The 25583-nt window shown below is 37.8% G+C and overlaps 3 protein-coding genes across 19 annotated transcripts in view; 1 reads left to right on the top strand and 2 right to left on the bottom strand.

The window, feature by feature from the left end:
• Positions 1–4032, bottom strand: RWDD2A (RWD domain containing 2A). Of its 2 annotated transcripts, none has more exons than XM_037842954.1 (3): positions 2952–4032; positions 2746–2867; positions 1–1720 (listed from the first exon to the last, which is right to left on the bottom strand). In XM_037842954.1, the coding sequence occupies exons 2-3, from the start codon at positions 2767–2769 to the stop codon at positions 1043–1045; spliced, it is 702 nt and encodes a 233-aa protein (XP_037698882.1). In that variant the 5' UTR covers positions 2770–2867; positions 2952–4032; the 3' UTR covers positions 1–1042. The 2 variants fall into 2 exon arrangements, with proteins under 2 accessions (XP_037698882.1, XP_037698881.1); XM_037842953.1 differs by having other exon boundaries at positions 2746–3079; positions 3947–4017.
• The window catches only part of PGM3 (phosphoglucomutase 3), a 24940-nt gene continuing 3138 nt past the window's right edge, over positions 3782–25583 (top strand). The window contains exons 1-14 of one of the 7 annotated variants that reach the window (XR_005217871.1): positions 5403–5590; positions 5744–5949; positions 7334–7518; positions 8889–8956; positions 11790–11923; positions 12861–13056; positions 14907–15067; positions 15822–15905; positions 18218–18316; positions 19797–19910; positions 20793–20915; positions 22045–22218; positions 23179–23260; positions 23672–24746. Coding sequence is in view for 6 of the 7 variants with exons in the window: in XM_037842948.1 (XP_037698876.1) it covers positions 5398–5590; positions 5744–5949; positions 7334–7518; positions 8889–8956; positions 11790–11923; positions 12861–13056; positions 14907–15067; positions 15822–15905; positions 18218–18316; positions 19797–19910; positions 20793–20915; positions 23179–23256 (1641 nt within the window). In the remaining variant the exon portion in view is untranslated. Of the gene's footprint in view, positions 4213–5247; positions 5591–5743; positions 5950–7333; positions 7519–8888; positions 8957–11789; positions 11924–12860; positions 13057–14906; positions 15068–15821; positions 15906–18217; positions 18317–19796; positions 19911–20792; positions 20916–22044; positions 22219–23178; positions 23622–23671; positions 25172–25583 lie in introns of those variants that run through there. The other 6 variants (XM_037842946.1, XM_037842950.1, XM_037842949.1 and 3 more) reach the window with 6 other exon arrangements.
• The window catches only part of DOP1A (DOP1 leucine zipper like protein A), a 181121-nt gene continuing 175642 nt past the window's right edge, over positions 20105–25583 (bottom strand). For 7 of the 10 annotated variants that reach the window (XM_037842943.1, XM_037842942.1, XM_037842941.1 and 4 more), the window contains one exon: positions 20105–24659. In XM_037842943.1, the coding sequence (XP_037698871.1) occupies positions 24354–24659 (306 nt within the window). In that variant the 3' untranslated portion in view covers positions 20105–24353. The remainder of the gene's footprint in view (positions 24660–25583) is intronic. The other 3 variants (XR_005217870.1, XR_005217869.1, XR_005217868.1) reach the window with 3 other exon arrangements.

Raw genomic sequence — 25583 nt, forward strand, 5'->3', positions numbered from 1 at the left:
GGGTGGGTTGCATCTCCATGGAAACACTCAAAAGAATTACAATCTAATCAACAACAATGTCTGCCCACACAAGACTGCATCAAAGATAATGGTGTTTTGGGGGACATAATACATTCAAACTGGCATGGGGCATAGGGCCATGTGGTGTCAGTTGTGGAAAGGAATGGAGACTAAAGGTCAGCCATGTGGGCAATATGTGCTCCAACCCCAATAAAAATTCTGGACCCCAAGGGCTCAAGTGAGTTTTCCTCTCGGAATACTCCATTCATACAATCACCCATCAGTGCTGAGAAAGCAATGCTGAGAAAGTAAGCCATGATTCCGTGGGGAGAGGACAATAGATGCTCAGTGTTTGGTATCTTTCCTGGCCTCTGCCCTACAGGCTTCTTTTCTTCCTTTGTCTGATTTTAATGTGTATCCTTTCCCTGTAATAAATTGTAACCGTAAGTATAACAGCTTTCAGTGAGTTCTGTGAGTTTTCTAGTGAATTACTGAACCTTGGGATGGTTTTGGGAACCCTCCCCCCTTGCTGTTTGGCAAGTTTGTTATAACTGGTGTCAGAAAGAAAGGCAACATTGTTTGGACTTTGTACCCTCTGAGTTCTCAGTTTGCCTAAAGTGTCACAAATTTAAAGAAAGAAATAGAGTAAATATGTACTCTCGTTTCTCATTTTGAACCTGATTTAAAATTCATCTCCAATGTGAAAGAAAATTTATGTCACCTGTGTGCTAATGTCATGAAAGGGAGAAATGTTATTCTTATTTATGAATTCATAACTGCATTTTATTTTTGACATTAACTGTGGGCTTTAATCAAATATGCATCACTGGTTAAATGGACTGTTTTTATTAATTTACAATGAAACAGTTTTCAAACAATTTACCACAAGAACCTAGAGGTAACATCACAACTGCACTGTTACTCTGTTTCATTATCAGGTGAAAATTCTGGAGCTAGGTTTCTCACAGAGGTTGCTAATCTGCCATATGCCCTTTCATTTTGCTTTTAACAGAAATACTTACTTAGGCCTCTTAATAGCTTCCTATGACTCCGAAGTTTTGCTTTCAATACCAAATAATATCTGAAAAACATGCTCACTTTTATGCTTTTTGAGAAATTCTAAGAACTGACCCAGATTCATGTGATAGTCATTCCTTAATCCATAGTCACCATGGGCTTCAAGGGGTAATTCTTCAAAAGAATGGAAAAGGCGTAAATCTTCTCCATTTCCTTCAGTTTCAATACTTTCAGCATGCTTACAGGAAATGTGTTTCCAATTGGGATACCTAATTGTGTGCCAGAATTCCTCACAATGCTCTTTGAAGCCCTCCACACAGATTATACCAGGCTTTCCTGTCATGCAAAATCCAGTCACATCTAACCTTTTTCCAACTTCCAAAATCTTTTTCCTTAAGTCCTGCTGATATATATGGTGACTGTAGATCCACATTCGAAGAAATGTGTTCTTGACTGGCTTTGCTTGTGTAGATGGTTCATAAATGAGCTTTCGGTTCAGGAAATAGGATGCACTGTTGTCCTGTAACCACTGGATTGCTGCACATACACAGAGCTCACCTGGATCAAAAGTCTCTATATAAGAAGTGAGACTTTTGTTGAGAAGTAGCTGCTGTTGTCTGTCAAGCTCAGAGGACCTTCCAAACAGCTGCAATGCTGCATAGGGATAGCTGTGAGGCATGGTTACTTGCAAATCAATTTTCACCTTAAAATGAAAATCAAACAGATTTAAGTACCACCATAAAATCACATATGCTAATTTATCAATGGCAACTTCATGCTTTTGATAAATGTAATACTTATTGGTACTGTCAGCTATGTGCCAGACAGCATAGTAAGTATTCTATATACATTATTTCTTCCATTTTATGCATTCATCCTGTCAGATACTTACTGAATACCTACCATGTGCTAGGTACCCTGTGCTGGGATAAAGAAATGAAGAAGCCAGACACTATTTCTGCCTTTCCTTAAGTCTGTAATCTAATTAAGAACAGACATTAAACAAAATTATACACATCAAGTATTTAATTTCAATTGTGAAACGTTTTACCAAGGAAAAGGACAAGGGTCCATAGGAGTTGTAACCAGAGGGAAGAAGGCTCCTCTGAGAGAATGACAACTGAAGGATGAGTAGGAAATAAACCAGTGGTTCTCAAATGCCTGGTCCACATGGCAACTATGCTATGCTAATGTTGATGGAAATAAACGCATCATAAGCTGGAGGCTGATTCACTTTTAGTATGCACACTTCATATCTGTGTTTGTTCTCTGTTAATGGTGCCATCAAAAAAACGTTCATTCATTCACTCCTTAAAAGGCAGTTTTGCAAAAGGCAAAACTTGAGATTTGTGAAAAACACCATAAATATACGTACAAGCTGGTTCATAGAGTTACCAATCCATCCGCTGGATGAATGAAAAGAATACTGGTAGCATAAGATGGCAAGATGTTTTCAGTAAAAACACTAGGCACATCTGATAAAAATGTGTGCAGTTATATATAATTAGGATATTTACAGAAGGCAACTTACAGGGCATTTCATATTTTACATTATTGTCTTGCTGCTTTTGTCATTTTTTTAAAAATATGTTTTGCTTCCAAACAAGTAAAATTAATATTACATATCTGGAATATTCTGTTTGCTTCGTGGACAGAAAGCTCACGTTCCACGCCTTTTGGTAAAAAACTGGACACCTGGCAACACTTAAAACAATTCAGGGCACCTACCTTGGGCTCCTCAATCTGGAGCATAATCACAAATTCGATTTTTGGTGGCAGCGCCTCCCTTGTGCCTTCCAAATATCTCTTTATATTTGTCAGGGCATTTACATCTTCAAGCTTTACTTCTCCTTGGTTAGGAAACATAGAAAACAGCATTTCCATCTCCAGCAGCTGAAGCTGAAGACATTCTTTCACCGAAACAGACATGTTACCTCGAAATCAACCTGCTCAGAAACTTGGAAGATCCAGGACACTGGGTTTGCCAATATCAGCGGTGTCCAGCGAAACTTCCCGAAGTTCCTTTACATGGAAGTTCTGCAGGAACGTTTTGCAACAGGAACTACGGACACAAACCGGGAAACTTACACTTCCCAACTCATATCTCCGGACCCCAAAACACGTATACAAAAGCATCTCCTGAGGTACTTTGTTAAAATACAGATCCCCAATTTCCTGCCACGGCCCCCTTCTCCCCGATCTAGATTCAGGAATTTGCACTCTTCAACAAGTGTCCCAAATTATCCCGTCGTTGCGGTCGGCAAACGGTTTCAGTCGCTCTGCAAGCCCGGGCTCTGGGAAAGGCAGGGGCCTGGTTCCGAGTCATCCCGCTCGGGCGGAGGTGGACTTCGCGGCAGGGCGGCCCGCAATGCCGGGGGGCGGGGTCCGGGTGCTCGGGTGCCCAGCAGCGCAGACCAGGGCGGCCTTCCGGTCTCTACCTGGAGCCACACCCTCCCGGGGCGGTCTCCACCGGAGCCGGGGACTACTTGGATCCAATCGTTCTATTCCCCGAGAGGCCCAGGCAATGGGGGTGTGTGTCTTACAGGTAAATAATTGACTTTTAGTACGAACTCGGGGGGTGAGGGGGAGCGGCGGCCCTGGAAAGCTTCCCGAAGTCACAAGTTTGGGATATGAACTTCGAGAATCGAGAGGGGAATGCGAAAGCTGGGTGGCGCCCACTATGGCCGAGGCCACCTTGTCAGGACCCCTAAGCGGGGACCCCTAATCGAGGCTGGTAGCCGTCCCACTCCATGACCACCGGCAACCCCGCTTCCCAGTAACCAGGCGAGGCCTGCCTTCTCCCCCGCAACTAAGGTATGGAGGCGGAAGCTGCACATCCGCCCGCCGCAGTGGTCTCAGAGACCGCGACCCTCGGCCCCAACCCACAGGCCACCGCGGAACCGTTTGCCGGAGGAATCTCAGGCCTCACCCTTCTGGTCATTCCAGGGAACCGCCCCAAAGCCCCCTAAGAACCCGGATCCACAGTTCCGCAGGTGCGTGGAGCGCGTGCGACGCGTGACGGGTAGAAGACAGGGGCGGGGCCAGTGGGCCACCCCCCGTCCTGATTGGCCGAAGGGCGTGGCGAGAGGCCGGAAACCACGCAGGGCCACGTCTACGAGTTTCGAGCGGCCGGGTGCAGTGGTAAGTGCTGCGGAGAAGCGGAGTTCTGGCAGAGCGGCTTCCCGAGGCATAGAGGCAAGAATGGGGGGAGGTTTCCCTCCACAGGGGTGGTGGAAACCGAGCTGGCCAGGTGGGCCCAACCGACGGGCGAGCGGGAGAGGTAGCAGACTGAGCCGACGGGCCTCGCGCTGGTCTCACCCACCCACCCAGCCACCACTGCGCTCTCGGGAGCGGGCTGGTGGGTCCGGCCCGAGGGTTTCAGTCAGAGCGGGGGCTTCACAGTTGAGTGCCTGGAATTGGCGTGATTTGGGGGCTCGGCATTGAAAGCGAGAAGGAGAGTAGAGAGGAACAAACGACGTTTAGAAGTTGAATGGAGGAGAATACTTTTTCAGAGAGGACAGTGTATCTGGAAAATAAGCTTTTAGTCGAAGCATTCGTTCTTCATGAAACGTTGCTTTTAAGACCTAAAATACATTTAAGGTTGGAAGCATTTTAAATCTTGACGTGTTTGTCTTTCCACTTTCTGAATTTAACTAAGTGGTCAGTTAAAAAAATGTTTTCGTGTTGTGAGAGAGATTTGAGCCTTTGGGATCGGACTAAATTAGCTTGCTGAATGCCAGCTTTTCATAACTGGAGAAAAGGAAACAATTTTCATCTTTTCCTTTCCTTTAACTTTTGTTCATTGGAGCCATGAAGGACAATTCAGAAAAGAGAACAGTGAAGGCTGTGGGATTTCCCTCCTCCTATCTGGGTCACACAGGAATGGGATTTCCACAGGAATTGAATAGTATACTGGCCGCTGAGGGGACAATGTTGACTGGGTTTAGAAATCCTAAATTCCATTTCATTAGAGTATCCAGAGAAGGAAGTATTAGTGGGTAAGGGAAGTTTTATTTTTAAATTATAGGTAAAAGTTGCGTTACTTAAGAAGATATTGCTAGTTTTCAGAGCTCAGTTTACAAGAGAGTACTGATCTTACCTTATGTGAAAATTGAAAAATACCCTGCAAAGTGTATTAGGAGATCTGGGCAGAGTCTTGGAGAGGAAACTCTTCCTTTTATTTTTCCTTTGGGACTGTGTCTTTTTAGGCTGGGCAGAATAGTGACAGAACCATACAGATATCCCAGACATCTTGGGGTGTATAGTCTCAGTCCTCTTGAGAGTCTAAAAAATCTGACCTTAGGCTTCAGTCTATCACCAGCTACATACGTTAACTTAGGTTATTTAACTGAGGCTCAGGTTTCTCATTCATAAGATAGGATGATCTTTGATCTTTTAGGAGTCTCTGAATCTAGGTATGGAGTCCTTATTTTAGTTGAGAGTGGATCATTTAAAGTCATTCTGCGTCCAGGAATAATCCTGGAGACAAAATGGAAGGTGCAATGGGGATATTCTGACTTCTGTCATAAATCTACTCTGGAGTGGACAATTCAAGTTGGGCAGGATCTTCTAGGTAATTCTAATCTCCAGGACTTACTCTTCCATTCTTCTCTCTCCTTTTGGGAAGCTCAGAATGAAGCAGACCTGTTAGGGTGGGCAGGTTTTGAAGTAAATGGTCCTTGAAAAATTTCTTACAACGCCTGAAAAATATTTCTTAATTTTGTAGACATGGATTTAGATGCCATTACAAAACATTCAGCATTGCATGCAAAGCCCAATGGACTCATTCTTCAATATGGGACTGCCGGATTTCGATCGAAGGCAGAACATCTTGATCATGTCATGTTTCGCATGGGATTATTAGCTGTCTTGAGGTCAAAACAGACAAAATCTACAATAGGAGTCATGGTGACAGCATCACACAATCCTGAGGTAATGTTTAGTGCTCTGGAGAAGTACACTTTTATAAGACCAAAGAGTAGTGTTTGAGCACTTTGACCCAGAGTACAAATTCTCATTCTAGGGAAGTGTTTTCTCATTTGTATGTCCCTTTTCTTAAAAGAGTGGTCATTTAGCTCATGACTGTTTAGAGGGTGTGGAGAGAATGAAATGAGACATTCATTTTTTGGAGAGTATCCATATTAGAGAAATAACAGAATGTTCTTCCAAGTTAGTTTCATTGAGACAGTATCAGTAATAAAGAATGTTGTCTCTATGAACTTAGAAGTGATTAAAGAAATTGGGGGCAGGGCAAACGTTTGAAAATACCTAGCACATTTTGAAAGTTTTCAGACAGGTTTTCGATAGCTGAGTAATGAATAGTTTCTGTTCTGAATCAGCAGCCAAATAAGTGGCTCCAAGGATCCAAAAGTGAGCTTTGGGTAGAATATTAATGAGGCCTGATGGTTCTACTCTTCCAGAAAATTAAGTTTTTAACTGAAATATTCCTTTTGACACAATTTTACTTTATTATATACTGCCTATAGTTCACTATGTATGGTTTCAGTAATATGCTTCTATTTGGTTGCCAGGGCATGAGAATTTTGCCTTCATAGCCTAGTCAACAAGTTATAGCTATGTAGGTCAGTGAAGGATTGTACACTCCCCATCCCTCAAGGAAGAGGACACAGCTTGACCAACGTCTAAATGTATGATTACCATAAATGTGTAAATATTTTCTGAATGTCTCAATTGCCATAATTGTTGATGACTTGTAGGGAACACCCCAAAGTTACTTCCAGACGCACTCTCAAAAACAATTTTGAGCTCTTTCATTCAAATTGATATTCACTTGGAATTGCACTTTCTTTCCAGGAATTTGTGCAGAACGGAGTTGAGAGTCAGTTTTCAGCTTCAGTGGCTAGCCAGTATGTTCTTGGGGGAGTCCAAAGTCAGAGTGAGAAGGATCTCTAGGTGCCCTCATTCTGCTCTAGTAGTGTCCTATTCAGTTAATCAATAGTGAATGGCAGTGTAACATAGTGGTTGTTAGGTTTAAGAGGCAGACAGACTTAACATCAGCACTGACATCTATTAGCTGTGTGAAGTTAAGCAAGTTGTCTTACCCCTCTGAATTTTGGTTTTCTCATAGTGAGGGTAGAATAATAATGGAATTATTAATTACATTGGTACCTATGTCAGAAGGATTTGGTGAGGTCATGTATATAAAACACCTGACCTAGTGCCTGGCATGCAATTGGTGGTAACTGTTGGAGCTGCTTAGCCATCACTGTCCTTTGTTGGGGGCAGTGTTGAGTTCTGTTTCCTCAACTCATTCCTCATGAATATGCAGAGATTACTTATTGTTTTTCTTTTAAAGGAAGACAATGGTGTAAAATTGGTTGATCCTTTGGGTGAAATGTTAGCACCATCCTGGGAGGAACATGCTACCTGTTTGGTAAATGCTGAGGAACAAGATATGCAGAGAGTGCTGATTGACATCAGTGAGAAAGAAGCTGTGAATCTGCAACAAGATGCCTTCATAGTTATTGGTAGAGATACCAGGTGAGCATAAGAGCTACCTGGTGAAAGCAGCTTTGGGAACGTGATATAAATGATTTAATGATTGCATCAATATTAGTACCCAAGACAAAGTCAAAGAATTAAGTAGGGTGGAGCTGACCCTGAAGGCTTTTCCAGCTACTTGACTTTTCTAGTGAGATATAGGAGCTCAGTCACTATTGCAGTTTGGGTTTTGGAGTCACTCTGATTTGAATTCCTACTTTAAAACTTATGATATGATTTGAGCAGAGCATCCATTTCCTCATCTGTAAAATGTTGATCATCAGGCCCGTTTCACAGGATTTTTTTGAGGATTAAGTGAAATGTATCCAAAATACCTAATGCATGAGGGAGGCACTTAATTTCTTCCACCCACCTGCTCTGCCCTTCACTTCTGTAACTTTAGTTTTTCCCTGCAGAGCTAGTACACATGATTTAAACTCTAGGGACTTACTTTATAATCTGTATTATTATTGGTTCAGATATTTATATCATTTTTCCCATGCTGGAGTTCACTGGAAGACTTTAACAATCTATATAATTTTTTACGTATTTGTTCTGTTTGTCAGCTTTTGCATTTTTTTACAAAAGAAAATCTTTTTTGTAAAATGGTAGATTAAAACTGCACTGTGAAACAGTAACTTTCTCTTTTGTATAAGTTGTATTTTTCTCCAGAAATTCTTTCAAAAAGAATTTTCTACTCAATCTCCTAATGGCTTGGAATGGGTTTTTACCCTTTATGTTGCTAGTATACCACTGATGGTAGATTTGTAGGTAGCAGAAATAGCCAAGTGATTTAAACTCTGTGAAGTAAATTATTATCCCAGTGTAAAGCCATCCCACATGTTTTTGGCTCTTATATATTAACTAATTTATACAATACAGAACATCTTTTTCTACAAGGCAGTTATATTAATGATCTGTTTTATTTTTAGGTAGATCATTTGTTCTGACTTTTTAAAATGAAAAACACATTCTGTATCCTTGGTGGTTTATTACCCAGTACTGCACTTCATATACACACTGTGTGCATTCAGTATTTATCATAACTGTTCTTAGGCAACATATATATGTTGCTAGCATCAAACTTGGAGCAAAAAGGTGTTTTGGTATAGTGTGGTTAGTGTATCCTTTATATCTTTTTCTAAAATTCTTTAAAAGCCATAATCTTTCCAAGAAATAAATTGTGAAAGGCTACTAGAAAATGCTTAAAGTATACCTGTATCTTTCCAGAGTTTATAGATTTCAGTTTAAATACAATGAATTTATTTTGTTGTGAAATTTGCAGCACATGATTTCTGCAGTTGTTTTCAGAATAAGCAATTCTGTTGCTTTCAGGAGGAATACATTATTTTCTTCCTTTTCTTTACTAGGCCCAGCAGCGAGAAACTTGCACAATCTGTAGTCGATGGTGTGACTGCTTTGGGAGGTCAATTCAATGGTACGTAGTTATCCTAAGTTGTAAATTAAATTCGTCTTTGAATAACTTTAAAAATTATAAAAGTAATATGGATTTTTTAAAGAACAGTTTGAAAATTCAGTTTAAAAAAAAAAAAAAAATAACACAAAACTCCCAGATGTAAAATCCCAACTTTTATGTATTAAAAAAAAAAAACTTTTTTAAAATAACCTCTAAGACTTTTTTTTCTGGGCATCATATTTTGCATTTCACCTATGGGAGTATTATAGGAGATCATAGGTAGGAGACTCTGATTTTATATATCTTCCTTTACTTTAGTAAGACTGGATTCTTGATAGAAAAACCCTTGAAGTTTCCTGAAGATTTCCATTTAGGGGGACTTTTGTTAACAGTAGGTATTGCCTAGTCTGTGGAATCAGCTGTTGCCTGTCAAATGGTGATGGACAATATCTTTGGCTTACATGTAATCAGGTTTTAGTTTGACAGGTGTTCTTAGCAGGAATTAAATGCAAGAAAATGGGAGCAGGATTTTCTTACATCATTTGTGCCCCCTGTGAAGGCAGTGATACCACTGTGCTTTGTTGTGAATATTTTCCTGGTGTCAGATTTCTTATTAAAAATAAAAATCCTCTCTTGACCTTTTAAATCTCTTTTTTAGTTTCTGCTGTTCCCTTCATTTGTAGTTAATCTGGCCTTTTAAAAGAGCTCACTCTGCTTGTCTTGTTTTCTCATTTTTAGGTGTTCTTTAGCCTACTGAGGGGTCTCTCTCCTTCCTTCCCCCCAGTGAAATGGCTCCCCCTGCATTCTAAATATCTGAATTCTAAATGCTAAATTTTGTATTATAAAATGGAGATTCTTAACATGGAGCTCACAGACCCTTGTGGAGTATTTGGCTAAGCTGCAAGGACTCTTTGGGCCTCTTAAACTTGTGGGTAGAGTGTTGCCTGCACAGGCACTCTTCTAGGCAGAGGATACATAACATCAGTCAGATAATCAAAGGGGTCTATGACCTAAAAATAGCTTTTTAAGAATTCATGTTGTAAAGTTTTTATTTCAGTTGACCTCTTTGTAGCTTTGTGCACTATCAAAACCCCCTCTTTCTTAAACTTCTACTTCCTTGGCCATTATTTCTTATTGGTCTTCTCTGCTGATTCTTCTGATGCTTTTAATTTACGCCTTCTTCAGTTCTCTTCTCATTCTACAATTTCTCAAGGACCATCTCCACTGCCATAGCTTCAACTACCACTATCTTTTTATTCTTTAATTTATTAATGCATAGGACACTTTTGTCTACTTCCTGTGTGCTATGTACAGCCCACCCAGTAATCTGTATATCACTGTAATCATTGTATATCCCAATCCATTGTAAGAAACACATTTTAGAGCATGACATGTATGTGTGCTTGTGGATACCTGAAACAAAAGTTTCAATAAATAATACCCATACTACATGTGTTGCATTCATTCTGTTTTGTTAGAAAATGCTGGTTGTATCCCACTAAGTAGAATCTGTGACCCACTGATGGCCATTGGCCTGCAATTTGTAAAGCACTGGTCTGAGTGATGTCTCCACCTAGATGGCCTGTCCCTACCACAGATTAAACCTGCTCAAAACTATTCTACCATCCCCAGAGTGGTTGACCTTTCAGAACTCTCTTTCTGTATTTAGAACCATCACTGTTCTTCTGGATTCCCTGTTTTCTCTCCTTACACGCTTCATTTAAGCTAGTCTAAGCTCTTATCTACTTTTTTTTGAGCTCCCTCACCTACCATAGATAATCCTTACACCAGAGCTTAGGTTGTCTTCATAAATACTGTTTCCATTATATCACTGTAGGGCTCAAGAACTTAAAATACTTTTTTTTTTGCTTCTAATCCATACTCTGGCATTTGATTTTCAAGACCATTGACAATTTAGTTACTCAGTATTTATTTATTAGATACTGATCCACCGGTTTTCTGTTTCTCCTAGCTCTTGCTCATGTTGCCTTTTTTTGTGTTTAGCTATTTTTGTCTCAGCTGTTTCTGTTGGGAAATTATTTGTGGGACTTTTTTTTCATGCTGAGGATGTATTTCTCTGGTAAAGATTAGTGTTTTTTCTGCTGGTTCCCTGGGATGCCGGGTCCACTTTAATTCATGGTGTCAGGTTCTTTGGGGTAACCAAGGTCATGTGACTTTTGGCTGGAAGTCCATGCAAGAGTCTGTGCTTGTGATTACAGCTCTTCGGGGATGGCTTTTATCTGCTCTGCTCAGTGCCGAGACAACTTTTCTGGGAGTAGGGACTTGGAGCTGATTCACTTCTGACTCTTACACTAAAGGTGTAGTTCTTTGGGGTTTCAGCTTCATGAGGGCCTAGTATTCCTGTGTTCCCCATCTTGGACCAGCCTGAGCCTTTTGGCATTGAAAAACTGTAGCTCAATTTCCAGTATAGAACAAAACTGTCTCCACTTAGCTTATATCTTAGGGTTCCTGCCTTCATCTACAGTTTGGCCTCATACTTCCCTCTTTACCTTGTCAGCTTTGCAATTCTTTCTAAAAAGAGATTTTTCTCTTTTAATTAGCATTTTTGGTGGTTTTTAAGGAGGGGAGGGTTCATCTGAATTACATAGTTTGCAATGTTACTGGGAACAGAACTCAGTTATTACTTTCCTATATTGTTTATATTTAATACCTGTTTATACCAAATGATTGTTTTATTGCTAGCTACAGTGGTTCATATTTCCTTCAGAATTGAGTACGTGAGATGCAGTTGTAATGATTTCAGTGGATATTTGGCATCTGAAGAATATGAAAATTAGTTTTTTTTTTTTTAATTAAGAGATATGGTGAATTGCTTTTTGTATTTCTGTGACAGATTATGGCTTGTTAACAACACCGCAGCTGCACTACATGGTGTACTGTCGAAATACCAGTGGCCAATATGGAAAGGCAACCATAGAAGGTTACTACCAGAAACTCTCTAAGGCTTTTGTGGAACTTTCCAAACAGGTGAAAATCACTTGAACATGGTTAGAGCTTAAATAAACGAATAAATGAACTCAGATCATTTGAACAATTTCTCTTGGACAATTTGTTACTCCTTTTTACTTTTACAAAAGTGTGGCACCACAAAGTTCCGGTCCATATAGCCTGCTAACCATGGGTTGGCATTTACTTGGGGAGGCACATATTACATTCCAAGATCTCTGGGGGAGAAAACATGATAGTTGTCTTGTTTATGGTTTTAAGTATTCATTCAGATGAATTTGGTCTTAAAGTAAATGTTGATGCCATTGGCTTAATATTTGAGGCATCTGCCATTTGTAAAGCACTGGTCTAGGTATATTGGCTTGTTAAATCTGGATGAGATCTGAGGGATTATAATTCACTTGCTCAACAGATATTGAACGAATATTATAATCAGGCACAGTCAACTAAAACAAAGCCCCTGCTGTCATAGAACTTATATTCTAGGGTGAGGATAAGTGGGAGAGGAGACAGACATTAGGAAAAACCCAAACATGTCAGGTGGTGTTATATGCTATAAAAAAGAATAAAGCAGGGTAGATGGTTAGAGAATGACTGATGTTATTACTACTCATTCACCTACCTTCTTATTCACACATTTGAATGGTTATCTTATATTAGAGACATATGGTTTTCCAGAGATCCCTTTAATTGAGGCCAAACTCTAATAAAACTCCATTTCTATAAATTCTTCAGTCAGTGAAATTGTTCCAGTGTCCAATGTGTTTTTAAATTTTTATTTCAGTATTACTGTGCCATGAAAGAGCTGCTTTAAAAACATCTAAATATGTGTACCTGTTTCCTTGATTAAAATAGATGAGTTAGCTGAAATAATGGAAGATGCTTACATATATACATACATGTATACTTATACTTCACTTTTACTTTTTTTCTTCCATGTATCTTTTTCCTTTTGAAGGCTTCCGGCAATGGAAATGAATACAGATCACTTAAGGTCGACTGTGCAAATGGTATAGGGGCCCTGAAGCTAAGAGAAATGGAACACTACTTCTCACAGGGGCTGTCAGTTCAGCTATTTAATGATGGGACCGAAGGGAAACTCAATCATTTATGTGGGGCTGACTTTGTGAAAAGTCATCAGACACCTCCTCAGGGTATGTAGTACTAGTACTGTAAAACTTTGTTTTAGAGCTCTTTGAAGCCCAATTACAAATGGAGGTGGCCAATTGAGTTAAGAGGCATGCAGCTAGTCCTGGCTCTGTGGCTTTTAAACATCTAGGAATCTTCCCATTTGCCAGTGCTATTTAAAACATGGTCTACCTGGCTGTAAGTCATACACTTTTCATAGTATGTAAGAAATGTGGATGGGGAAGGAAAAATCAGAAAATGGTAATCCAGAGCAGTGGTTCTCAAACTTTAGCATGACCAGAATCACCTGGAGGGCTTGTTAAAACACAGATCGGTGGGGCCCACTCTGGAGTTGCTGATTTTGTAGGTTTGGGGTGGGGTCTGATAATTTGCATTTCTAACAAGTTCCCAGGCTTTGTTGTTGGTGCTGGTATGAGGACCACACTTTGAGAACCACTGACCTAAAGGATAGCAATAGTAAGGAGCATTGCCTTTCATCTTATCTGAATTATAGGTACACTGTGGACAGGGAATGCAATCTATTTAGTTATCATTGTCTGCAATATCATTGTTTTCCACAGTGAGCATATTAGGAGGAAGACTATTTTTCTGGTTGTAGTTGTAGTGAACAGTACTCTAGTTTTCTTTCCATTATAGATCTTAAATGGGCAAGCCTGTAGGCCAAACCTGGCTTGCGGATGTGTTTTGTGTGGTCTGTTGTGTGTGTGTTTAATTGCATTAGTTGCCACCATTTAAAAATTCCATGATTTAACCTAAGCATCAGAATCTCTGACTTCTCTTTACTGAAATCAGAAAATGTCCATTCTCACATGGCAATAATCTCCTGCAGATGAGTTGCTGCCATCCCCTTTAGACAGACACGCATTCTCCAGAACTCTAAAGACTTCATCCAGTTGCCTCATTCATTTATGTTATTCTGTCTCGCTTGTAATTGAGCATTAAATTTTTACTTTTTGGTCAGACTAGTTTTAATCAACTAATTTGAGCCCTTTTTCATTGAATTGCGTGTTTTTATATTTATTTTATTGACAGTTCAGTTTTGTGTCACTCAATTATCTATTCACTAAATATTTGCACTTAGTCCATACTACTGCTCTGGGCACTGGGGATACAGCGAGAAGCTTGCATTCCGTGTCCTGTAGTCAACCTTTTTTCATATTTTAGAGAAGAGTGCCTCACTTTTTAGTTGTCTCATGTTGATTTGTCACTCTGCTCCTACCATAGTTAAGGAATAGCCACATTTTCCAGTAAATTTGATGTAACAATTGCTTGAGGCTTCAATAACTATGAAAATTAACTCTCACAGGTTATAATTCTTTGCTCTTAATTATTTGTTCACAGCCTAAATAACAAGAAACTGATAAAAATCACTTACACTGTCAATTAAATCAAAGGATGTACCTTGCCTATTGCTGTTTTTTCTTAATATGTCAAGGGATGTCACAGTACTAGGTAAATTGCATTAAGAAATACCTTGTAGCTTTCAAAACTATACAGGAAACCTGTCTAGCTAAACCAACTGGCTTATGAAATGGAATTTTTATTTTGGTATTATAGTAAGTTTTAGCATAGATTTGGAATGCTCCTTTTTCGGTTTGCTGTGAAAGAATTTACCTGTTTAAAAAACCACCAATAAACTTACACATTTAAGATTAAGATATACGTTTTTATGTGAAAGGATCATTTTAAACATCTCTTGGAAAAATTACAGTTTACGTACTACTTGCAACACACAAGGCCGGTTATGATCATACTTCAGTGAAAAGTTTTTCTGATTAGTGTAAGAGAACTTTTATATTGAATTTTATTCCATTTCTCAGACTGAATTGAGATTTAAAATTATTCTTTGTGCCAGGAATGGAAATGAAGTCCAATGAAAGATGCTGTTCCTTTGATGGAGATGCAGACAGAATTGTTTACTACTACCTTGATGATGCTGATGGTCACTTTCATCTTATAGATGGAGACAAAATAGCAACATTAATAAGCAGTTTCCTTAAAGAGCTTCTTTTGGAGGTATGGTGCGGTGATTGGCTGCCCTTTTAAACAAGATTTACTAGTGAAATAGTTCCATACCAGACAGTTATTTGAATGTCTGTAAGACACAAGTTATGGAAAATTTCTTCATTTGTGGCCAGAAAATACAAACAAGTAGTAGTTCCAGTGACTTCAACATTGGAGCACTGGTTTTGGAGCCTGAAGGTACTTTTTTCTTTCTAGTTATACTGGCAAAGTTTTATGATTTGAAGCTGTATGGAGTTTTGGTTTCTTCATAATGGACACTTAAATGAGAGTTCCACCATCACTCCCCACAGCCTTTAATCTAAACAAAAAACCTCATTATCTGAGAGATTTATTTACTATAATTATGATAAACTAGTAATGTGAGAGATACTTGTTTTTGTTTTGCTCTTTTTTCACTTTCATGCTGGCTTTATTATAGAATATTACTGAAAATAACTTTAATCTGGTAAAGGCATATTTCACTAAGAATTCTATAAATACTTTTATTAAAAAGCTGAAAAGATAAACAAGAGATGGTTGTTCATATCACAGACTTCTTTATAAAGGATTCCTTGTAGAATAGCTTTAACTAGTGCTTAACATATTTTAGTCTTTTTCTAGTTTTAATTAAATTTTTAGTAGTTATTGCATAAACCAAGGTACAGCTCAGTTGGCTAATTTTATGTCATCCTTTAGAGCACTCACTATACCTTTGGCTTTGGTAAACTCTTCTGATGGCAAGTTAGGTTTCATTGTTTTTGTCTAGATTGGAGAAAGTTTGAATGTTGGTGTTGTACAAACTGCTTACGCAAATGGAAGTTCAACACGGTATCTTGAAGAAATTATGAAGGTACTGAACCATTTTTATTTTCTAGTAGTTTAATAATTACATACTTTTGAAAGCTGTTTCTGTGAGGAAAATAATGTCCTTATAAAAGGAAATAGGCTGTAGTGTATTGAGCTGAGCCCTTGTCCGTGTAAAGATAAATACAACTGCAAAAAGGGAAAGAGAACTCCCTCCTGCCTTTCCTTTAGAAAATTTGTAATTGTCAGTTCTTTTCTTGCCCTTTTGAAATGAATGGAAATCTTTTTAAAGGCAAAATAAGCAGCTTGCTGGTTTATAAGCCAGGACTGTCTTTCTGAAGGGTCTGGAGCCACCTGTTTGAAATGTAAATACCAAGGTAGATAACTCCTCTATCTCCCAGTCTCCATGAGTTCAACTTGTGTGTCTGGCTCCAAGTTGTAACAGCCTACCTGTCATAGAGATATGACAAATTTTATTCCTTTGGATAAAGGCAAGTTAGCTAATATAGATGCCACCCAAATTGCCAGATAAATTTAGGGTGCATTTTGTGAGACATTTGGTACTGTCAAGTTCTCTTACCTTGAGAAAGTGTTATTATTTATCTTGAGAACATGTGCAAAGGTTTTATCTGCCTGGCTGTATAAAAGGGTGAGATATCTTTCTACCTTTAATAGATTGCCTGTGAGGTATATCACAGTCTGGTTTAATGCAAATTTGATAATAAAACTTTCTTTTCTGCTCTTGTGGAGAAGTTTTTGGGTGAAAGGAAATTTTGTTTCTAATTATTTCCTCAACATCCACCACCTGTTCCAACGGTTAGGCAGGAGTTCATAGACAAAATTGGAAGTCTCTTTACCTTTACACTTTTTTAATACTTGTTCTTCACAGAAATTGGGTTAAAATACAAATATGTAGGGAAGAGAAACAGATAAGAGAAGGAATGTAAAACTTGTTGTAGAATATCAGAGAAGACTTAGACCTGCTTAGAATATTACTAAAAAAGGGTAGCACACAGTACACTAGCACAACAGAGCCGGTATTCTTAGAGCACAACTCAAGAGTTCTGTGTCTTTGGAGCATGAGCAGTTTTGTCCTTTCTCACCAGCTAGTATAATATTTTCCTGACTTTTGTGCCTTCCTTTTAAAATTCCTGCATTTTATCTTTTTTTTTTTTAAATCTTTCCATGCTTTTTAAGCAGGGGTTGTAAAGTTAGATTCTTGTAGAATCTGAATTGGTAAAGTGGACCGATGAGGAATGTGAAGTGTTCCAAAGCCAGTAAGGCTAGCTGCTGTCAGCTTTCATCAGTAGTACCAGATTCTTCAAGAGAAGCTGGAAATCTGAATTTTTGTGTGAATTCTCTACTTTTAAAATCTTGCCAACTGACTCAAAATTTAAGAAAATAGTGGGTGGGCAAAACACATCTGGAGGCTGCTAGTTTGTGACCTGATTTAAATACATGGTTACAGTAAACTCAGTTGAGGGACTTCATCTGCCTTCCTTCCATAGGGATTCTCATTACCTGTGGGCTATTGTTTTAGTTATTTTTATTTTCTGCCTTAAAAATATCCTAGAAACTTGAGTACATAAGAAACTGTTACTTCTCAACCCACTCTCTTCTGGATTCAGTATTTTGGGCCCTTGCCATTCCCAAGGTCTCCTAAATCCAGTCAAATGCTGATAATTTTGTCTCCCTTTTGCAGTTTTGCTTCTTATTCGTCTTTCCCTAACTATTCTTAAATATTGGTCATATCCATTCATTGGCTTTCTTTATCCACTGGTGTTAGCCATCATAATTTCTCACTTGGATTTACTAATCCAGTACTTGGATTGGTGCCACCTCTTAACCTTCCTCTTGGCAAACTATAACCTGTGAGCCAAATCCAGGTTTCCATCTGTTTTGTAAATTAAGTTTAATTGGTATATAGCCATGCTCCTTAGTTTATGTATTGTTTGTAGCTTCTTTGGTGCTGCAACAGCGGAGTTGAGTAGTTGTGATAGAGACCTTATAACTTGAGAAGCCGAAAATATTAGATACGGACCTTGCCAACCCCTGCTCTCCACCATACTCCATACTGTAGCTAAACTCAGCTATCTAAAACAACTAGAGGCATGTAATCTTGCATTGGCTTACAAGGCTCTTCCTAAGGGGAGACCCTCATCTGTCTCTCCTTGGCTGTGTGCTTCCACATGCTTTCACTCCCCCCTAGCAACACTTAACCACATTCCACCATTAAGTGTTTGTCTTCTCACTGGATTAGCTTCAGAAGGTTCTGTTCCATTTATCCCTGGGTTTGTAGGTCCACAATAAATATTTGTTGAATAACTGCTTCTGTGTTTCTTTAAATTTGTTTTATAGGTACCTGTTTATTGTGCTAAAACCGGTGTAAAACATTTGCACCACAAGGCTCAAGTGTTTGACATTGGAGTTTATTTTGAAGCTAATGGGCATGGCACAGTAAGTTCTCTTAAACAGTTACAACTGTGGCTTTAACTGGCATTTTTCTTTATGACAGGTATTCTGCATCAGGGTAGTGATAGGTATTTCACTTTGGTGAAATAATGTGGGTGGCCGTGGAATAAGATTATTTGATTAACTTGATCTCCTATTTTTGTATGTTGTGAAACTGTGGTTCTCTTTTAGATTGTAGTGATCCTTCTTTGAGTATGTAGAGATGTATTAATTTGTTCTTTTGAAACATGGTTTTTAAAATATGCAGTTCTTAATTTTCTTATAACTGTATTATCTATACATTTTTTAAAGTATTTTTCTTCAACTGGCCACAGGAGGGAAAAGGAAAACTTTAGCAGCTATGATAAAATGAAGTGTTGGGAAGTTTGAAAATTAAGTTATAAACAACTGAAATGTGTCTAAAGCAATAAATGTATATAATTTTTTATGGCTAAGCAGGTATAATGAGTTAAAAAAATTTTTTGTTGCTATAATTCGAATACCCTAAAATCCACCATTTAAAAGTGTGTAATTCAGTGGTTTTAGTATTTTCATAAGATTCAGAATTTTAAAAAATTGTTTTTATATCTCTTTGCAAAATTGAATTTGAGGTGGACAACAGACTTTGAATCTAGACCAAATCATTTTCCTCATTAATTCAGAATTAGCTTCTGGGGGCCATAAACAGAAGGGGAAAAATAAAAATTCCTAGAAAGTGCAATTAAATATAACTTCGGTGATCTAATGCAGGGGCTGATAAATGTTTTCCTTAATGGCCAGATAGTAAGTATTTTAGGCTTTGTGGGCTGTTCGGTCTCTGTTGCAACTATTCAGCTTTACTGTTGCAGGGTAAATGAATAGGTATGGCTATATTTGGTAGAACTTTACTTACAATAACAAGTGGCCAGTCTGTACCTGAGTTTATCAACCCTTTATGAAGCATATACCAGTATTAGTACTCTTGAAGGCAATAAAAACATGTGTGAAGTATTTTACATGATGTGTATTGTAATAAATAGCTATGGCACCATTTGCCCCATAACTAAATATAGTGAGCCCTTTTCCCACTTTTTGCCTAGTTTATAATCCCTAAAAAGTTTCAGGACAATGAAACTTTACTAGTTGCAATAAATTATGTTCTTCAAGAGAAAAGGGATGCAGCATAGGTAAGCTGGTTTCATACAACAGATTTAGCTGGCTGAGGGTGAAACGTGATTAACTTATTTTGTATATTCACCTTTTGCCAAGGTGGCATTTTCTTTATAATCAGCTGTTCAAATTTTGATAACCAGTTTTATAATCCATAAAGAAACTTCTTTATTTTGGCCTAGTATATCTTCTGGGTTCTGATTTGATCTTATATTTGATAATGACCTATGTTCTAAGGCTACTATTATGATTCATCAGGAGTTTCAAAAGTGGTTTAGCAAGAATGATGAGGGCTTGGAGAGTATTTTGTCATTGATTTTGTGTGCTTTCAATGCAGGTACTGTTTAGTAAAGCTGCTGAAATGAAGATAAAACAACTAGCAAATGATTTAGAAGATAAGAAAATGAAAGCTGCTAAGCTGCTTGAAAACATTATTGACTTGTTTAACCAGGTCAGAACTGATAGTGTGGTAGATTCTTGGTTACCTTAAAATTATTCAGAAGATGGACAGAACGTAGTGTACTCTATAAAAGATTAAAATGGATAAGCCCTAGTGGCTTTGTTGTAATAGTAATATATACAGTTGAGATTTACACTGAAGTGTGGCATAACGGAACTTTTTTTTCCCCTCCCCCCTTTTTTTACACTGAAAATTTTCAGGTACAATGAGTATATGTATATTACTATTTTTTTTTTTTTTTAAATCAACCTTATAGAGAAATTCAGGAAAATACAATTGATTGCCCTTTGACAAAGGATGTGCGTATAGGTCAGATTAGTTGGGACTGGAGTGTAAGGATGGCTGTGGAGAAGCATGAATAGGAGGGATAGGGGAGAAAGAGATGGAACTAATATTTGAGTGTCTTTTATATATTACCTTATGTATTCCTTGCAGCAACACAGCAAAAGGGGTTATTCTAGTCCACATTTTATAAATGAAGAAACAAAAGGCTAGTGGTAAAGTATGGATTCAACTTCAGGTGTATTTTATAACAAAGCTCCTACTTCTGCACTTTATTATGATGCGTTCATTATGATATAATATTTTAAAAGGGATTGCATCATAAAGATACATTTGAGTCAGAATTTTAAAGAGAAGGATGACTAAAGGCAAGTTTGATGCTGGTTTCAGTTTTCTTGTTATACCTTTCACCACTGTCTTCTATAGTTATCCTTTCCTTCAAAATCATTGATAATTATATTTATTCACAGCAAAGAACAACTCCAGTTAATAATGCTGCATGGGGGTGTACAGTTATTATGATTGGCTTGCTAAGATGGCATTTGTATCCAAGATTTGCTTGTGCTAGAGTAGTTTCTTCCATTTTTGCAGGCAGTTGGTGATGCTATTTCTAACATGCTGGTGATTGAAGCAATTTTGACTCTGAAGGGCTGGACTGTACAACAGTGGGATGCTCTCTATACAGATCTTCCAAACAGACAACTGAAAGTTAAGGTGTGAGATTTTAAAATAACTTCTGAACATTAAGTAAAACCTACTATCCCAAATCTCACTATATAAATCTCACTATATAAAACTATCCCAAATCTCACTATATAAAAATATTTCCCAAGTGTGTCATTTTATTCTATACATACATATTACATAGGAAATTACACTACATGATGTCTTAACTGTATTTTCTCACATCTTTAGAAATTACCCAAGTTATAATTTATTTAACCATTCTGTTCTTTGCGAAGTACTTAATTTCCAGTTTTATTATAATATTATGAGTGGCTGTGTGTCATTAAAAAACAAAGATCTTTATTATGGAAAATTTAAGACAGATACAAAAATAAAAAACAGAATGAGGTCCCAGCTTCAACAGGTTTCAGTTGTTCTCCTACACATTCTCCATATCCCCAGATTATTTTGAAGCAAATCCTAAGGTAGCCTATCACTTCAAGTGAAAATATTTCCTCTGCATTACCATTAGTTTACAGAGTACTTCCTGAGGCTAGGTGCAGAGAAATGGAGTCTGTGGCTCAAGTTTCTTAAAGTATTTGAGATAAACTGATTTCTATATAGATTCATACGTGTTAAAACATTACCAAGTAGAATTTGTGAAAGACAATTAGAGATACCAAAGCCAAAATTCTTAGGGATGGCTACTGATGATTCATATTAGTTTTGGGTACATTTCCCTTTTATAAATAGATTGCCATTTATCCCCCTTTTACAAATGTATATGATTATTTGATCAATGACGATACCAAGAGCCAAAGTATGACATGGAACTTGAAGTCATGCAGTATTGCTGGCCATTATTTTAGCAATAACATGGGGAGAAATGATTTTACAACTGTAGGAAAGTCTGTAAAACCCTTCTTTTTGCTAAAGGTAAATATTTATATACTGAAGAAACAAATTGTACAAAAGTTGAAATTAACCCTGACCTTGGCAGAAAAAAAACTTAAAAACGTTTATCTTTAACCTGGTACAATAAGCAGAACTGTAGGTCTGTTACTGTTAAACTGAAAGGTCACATTCTTTTGCTGGGGAGCTTTTTAGGTACATTGAACAGGTTAAATTTCTGAAAGGGAGTATAATATAGTAATGAACATGAAATGCTTGTGTTTAGGTTTCAGACAGGCAAGTTATTAGTACCACTGATGCTGAAAGACAAGCAGTAACACCCCCAGGATTACAGGAGGCAATTAATGACCTGGTTAAGAAGTACAGGCTTTCCCGAGCTTTTGTCCGGCCCTCTGGAACAGAAGATGTAGTCCGAGTATATGCAGAAGCAGACTCACAAGTAAGCTGGGATAATTCTGTTGAAAGAATATGCAAAGAGAGTCTAACAATATAGGGAGGATGGTGGGAACACCACCAGGTCACTATGATAATTAAAGGTTTAATGTCTTTGAGAATCATTTATGAGGACTTTTAAGTCTACAAAATTAATTTCATTAATTAGAGTTAAAGACTTAGCTTATTTTCCCAGATATTTTTTTTGAAAGTCATATTTCTAACTTTTGCATGAATAACTAATAAATATTTAGTTTAACACGTTAAGTTGATACAGCCTGAAGTGCATTTTCCTTCTTTTCTCCTTTAAAAATATAATCCAGTGACTTTCTTTATGAAACATCCACGCTGCTTAAAATTTGTCTTTGTCTCTGGACTCCTGAGTGTTGTTCAGACTCCCTTCAGATGATAGCCCTAATTTGTGTGTTTTGCCTTCCAGGGTCAAGACTGTGGTCTGGATTTTCATAATTTGCCTACTTTACACACTCCCGTCTTTTCTGTCACCTTAAACTCTTGACAAAGGGGTCTGCAAAGCTGGGGCAAAGTAATTTGTAAAATAGCTAGCTGGAAGCTTTTCTGAAAAAGCTGACCATTCCAAAATATGCTGAATGAATGAACTTCGTGACGAGGAGAGAAAACTGAGGCCATAGAGTTGCTTATTCTTAGGCTAAAGTGGCTTTCTTGCCTTTAAGAGATTAGGTTTTATTGAATTCAGCATTTTTAGGATGATAACTAGCTATACAATCAGAATTGATTAACTAAAAGCTTACCTTATTTAGAGGAATTTGACTGTTTTTCCATTTTTAAGGCATTGGAATTTGTTACTGAAAGATGAAGGAAAAAAAGTTTTCATTTGTGTGTTAGTGAAAAAAATTAGGAAACACCCTTCCCCCTTTTCTTAGAGGTGCAAGTAGCATATGTAGATGATGTGTCTTTCTCATCTAATCTACTTTAATGTAATTTCCAGGAAAATGCAGACAACCTTGCACATGAAGTGAGCTTGGCAGTGTATCGTCTGGCTGGAGGAATTGGAGAAAGACCCTAACCAGGTTCTTGAAGACAATTTTTATATTCCTGAGAAACTAGAGTTTTTAAAAAGTTTTTGTAGAAAATAATAGTACTGCCATTATTGTGACAGGAGTGAAAATATTTATAATCAGAATGTTTACAGTATACCTTACTTGATTGTTTCTAGATCTGTGATTCTTTAACACTACCAGAATAATTCCTTAGAAATAGGTAAACCTTATACCTGTTAAGTTCAGTTTTTAAAAAATGAGATAACTCTAATTTCAACCTTTGTGATACAAAATATTGAGGTTTAAATATAATTCAGCCATTGACTTTACATTATGTTCAGAGAAAAATTCTTGAGGGTTGCTGGAAAATTAAAGCTTACTACCAACTCCTTGTTATGTCTTTTCCTTTGGTGTTAACCTAAGTAAAATGTTCTTTTGTAGTACTCACCGTCTTTAATACAGATGGGGAGGATGGAGAAGACTTTGTACAACAAATTTCTCCATAGTAGAGTCTTCAGAATGACTATTTGAAGACTTACCATTCCATTAACATCATCAGGAACTCAGAGGTATAATGTGGAGGTCGTACATCTCTACTCCAAACTGAGAGGTCAGAGATGATCATGGTACACTTACAAGGATGCATGGGCCAGATTTCAGTTATTCTTTCTTTACTGATCTTATTGAAGCTATGTGGAAGAAAAACTAATTGAAAAGATATTACACAAAGCCTGTAATAGAGAAGTAATACTATTCTGGTAATAGAGCCTGATTAGTAATGGGAAGAAAATTCTCCAATCAATTTAAATTAAGCAACTCATGAAACCAATAGAAAAAATGTGCACTGTGTATTTTGCAGGTTTAAGACAACTCAAGACAGTAAAACAATGGACTGTGTATATGTAGGTCTCTCTCAGGCACCATAATCAGTATGAGCCAACACTATTTAAACTTGATTCAGGCCACAGTCAGACATTTGCTCCTATTTACAAATATTTAAATTAAATACAACCTGAAGTGTGTTTTGTTACATTAAAAAACAAAACAAAAAACTGTACAACTCAGAGAGGTGTTTGTTTTAAATAATTAGGTTTACATTTAAATTAAATGTAACTGTTTGTGATCAAGTTTTTATCACCCCTTCCAGAAAATCCTTCTCTACCATCTCCTCTATTTTTTGCCTGGCTTTGCTTGAAAATGGTTTGTGGTTCTCCAGTTTCATGTCCTTATTAGGAAAGGCGTTTGAATAGAGGACAGGGCTCCCTGAGTGTCCTATACATCGGCTTGTGACTTTGCTGTTGAAGACTTGGCTGAGTACATTGAAGAATGGCAGAAGCTGCTCAATACTTCGCACAGTACAGATGGTGAGCAGCAAGTGCCCCGGCTCCCAACCCATTGTTCTCCCTGAGTTGTCTTCCTCTGGGTTTTTCTGCAGAGACAAAAAGGGAGTTATTAACAGATGATAGTACACTGGAAAAATTTAAAGGACATAAATATCAACAGTCAGATTTAAGAGGTGAATATGGATGATGACATTGTTTCCATCCCAAACTTATTTAAAACACTTGGCTCTGAGGCCTTTCATTGTCAATTAATTTTATACAGAGGGCTGACACCCAACTAGAACATACAGGTAAACTTAGTTACCTGAAATGATTCTGGACAAAAATAGGAAGAGTCAAATGTGAAAGTGTGTTGTGCTTTGCATATACTCAAAAAACTCTTTAAGATTTCTGGACTCCCACTAATGTAACCAAAGAGTATGCCACAAAAAGGCTACGAAGGAGGCTATGAAGAGATAGTCCCTTCACCATTAGTAACCCAATTAATTTCCTTTTAACCAAATAGCCTAAACTTGCTACAAGATAGTAAAGCAGTTTCCAAAGTTAGCATGTCGGCACTGCAGCAGAGGGAAAGGAAACAAACATCCCTCCGCAGTCTCTGCGCTTCTTCTTGTGCTAAATTGGGGGGGGGGGAGGGTTGTGCAGAGAGCTGGACCTGGAGTAAAATAAGTGCCATTTCCTTACTTTCTGGTGTCCTTGGACAAGGCACAAAGGCTTTTCACATAAAAAAATGGGAAAATCTAATCCCTACTTTGCATTGGAGAAGTCAAATGAGGATGTGTGTGAGAACTCTGTCAACTAAAATGTAAACAAAATAATTTGTGCATTGAGATGCCAACTAAATTATACAAATAGCTGAAGACATCAGTCTATCCAGTGAAAGATTATGAAAGAATGGAGGATTTTTAAATTTAGGCAGAATCATAGGTGTGACACACTAAATAAAGATAAAAACTTAACTGGATAGAAAAAGGGGAATCCTTAAATGAGGACTGTAAGCAGAATTACAG

The sequence above is a fragment of the Choloepus didactylus genome, chromosome 7 (assembly GCF_015220235.1).
Source record: "Choloepus didactylus isolate mChoDid1 chromosome 7, mChoDid1.pri, whole genome shotgun sequence".
NCBI classification, from domain to species: Eukaryota; Metazoa; Chordata; class Mammalia; order Pilosa; family Megalonychidae; genus Choloepus; species Choloepus didactylus.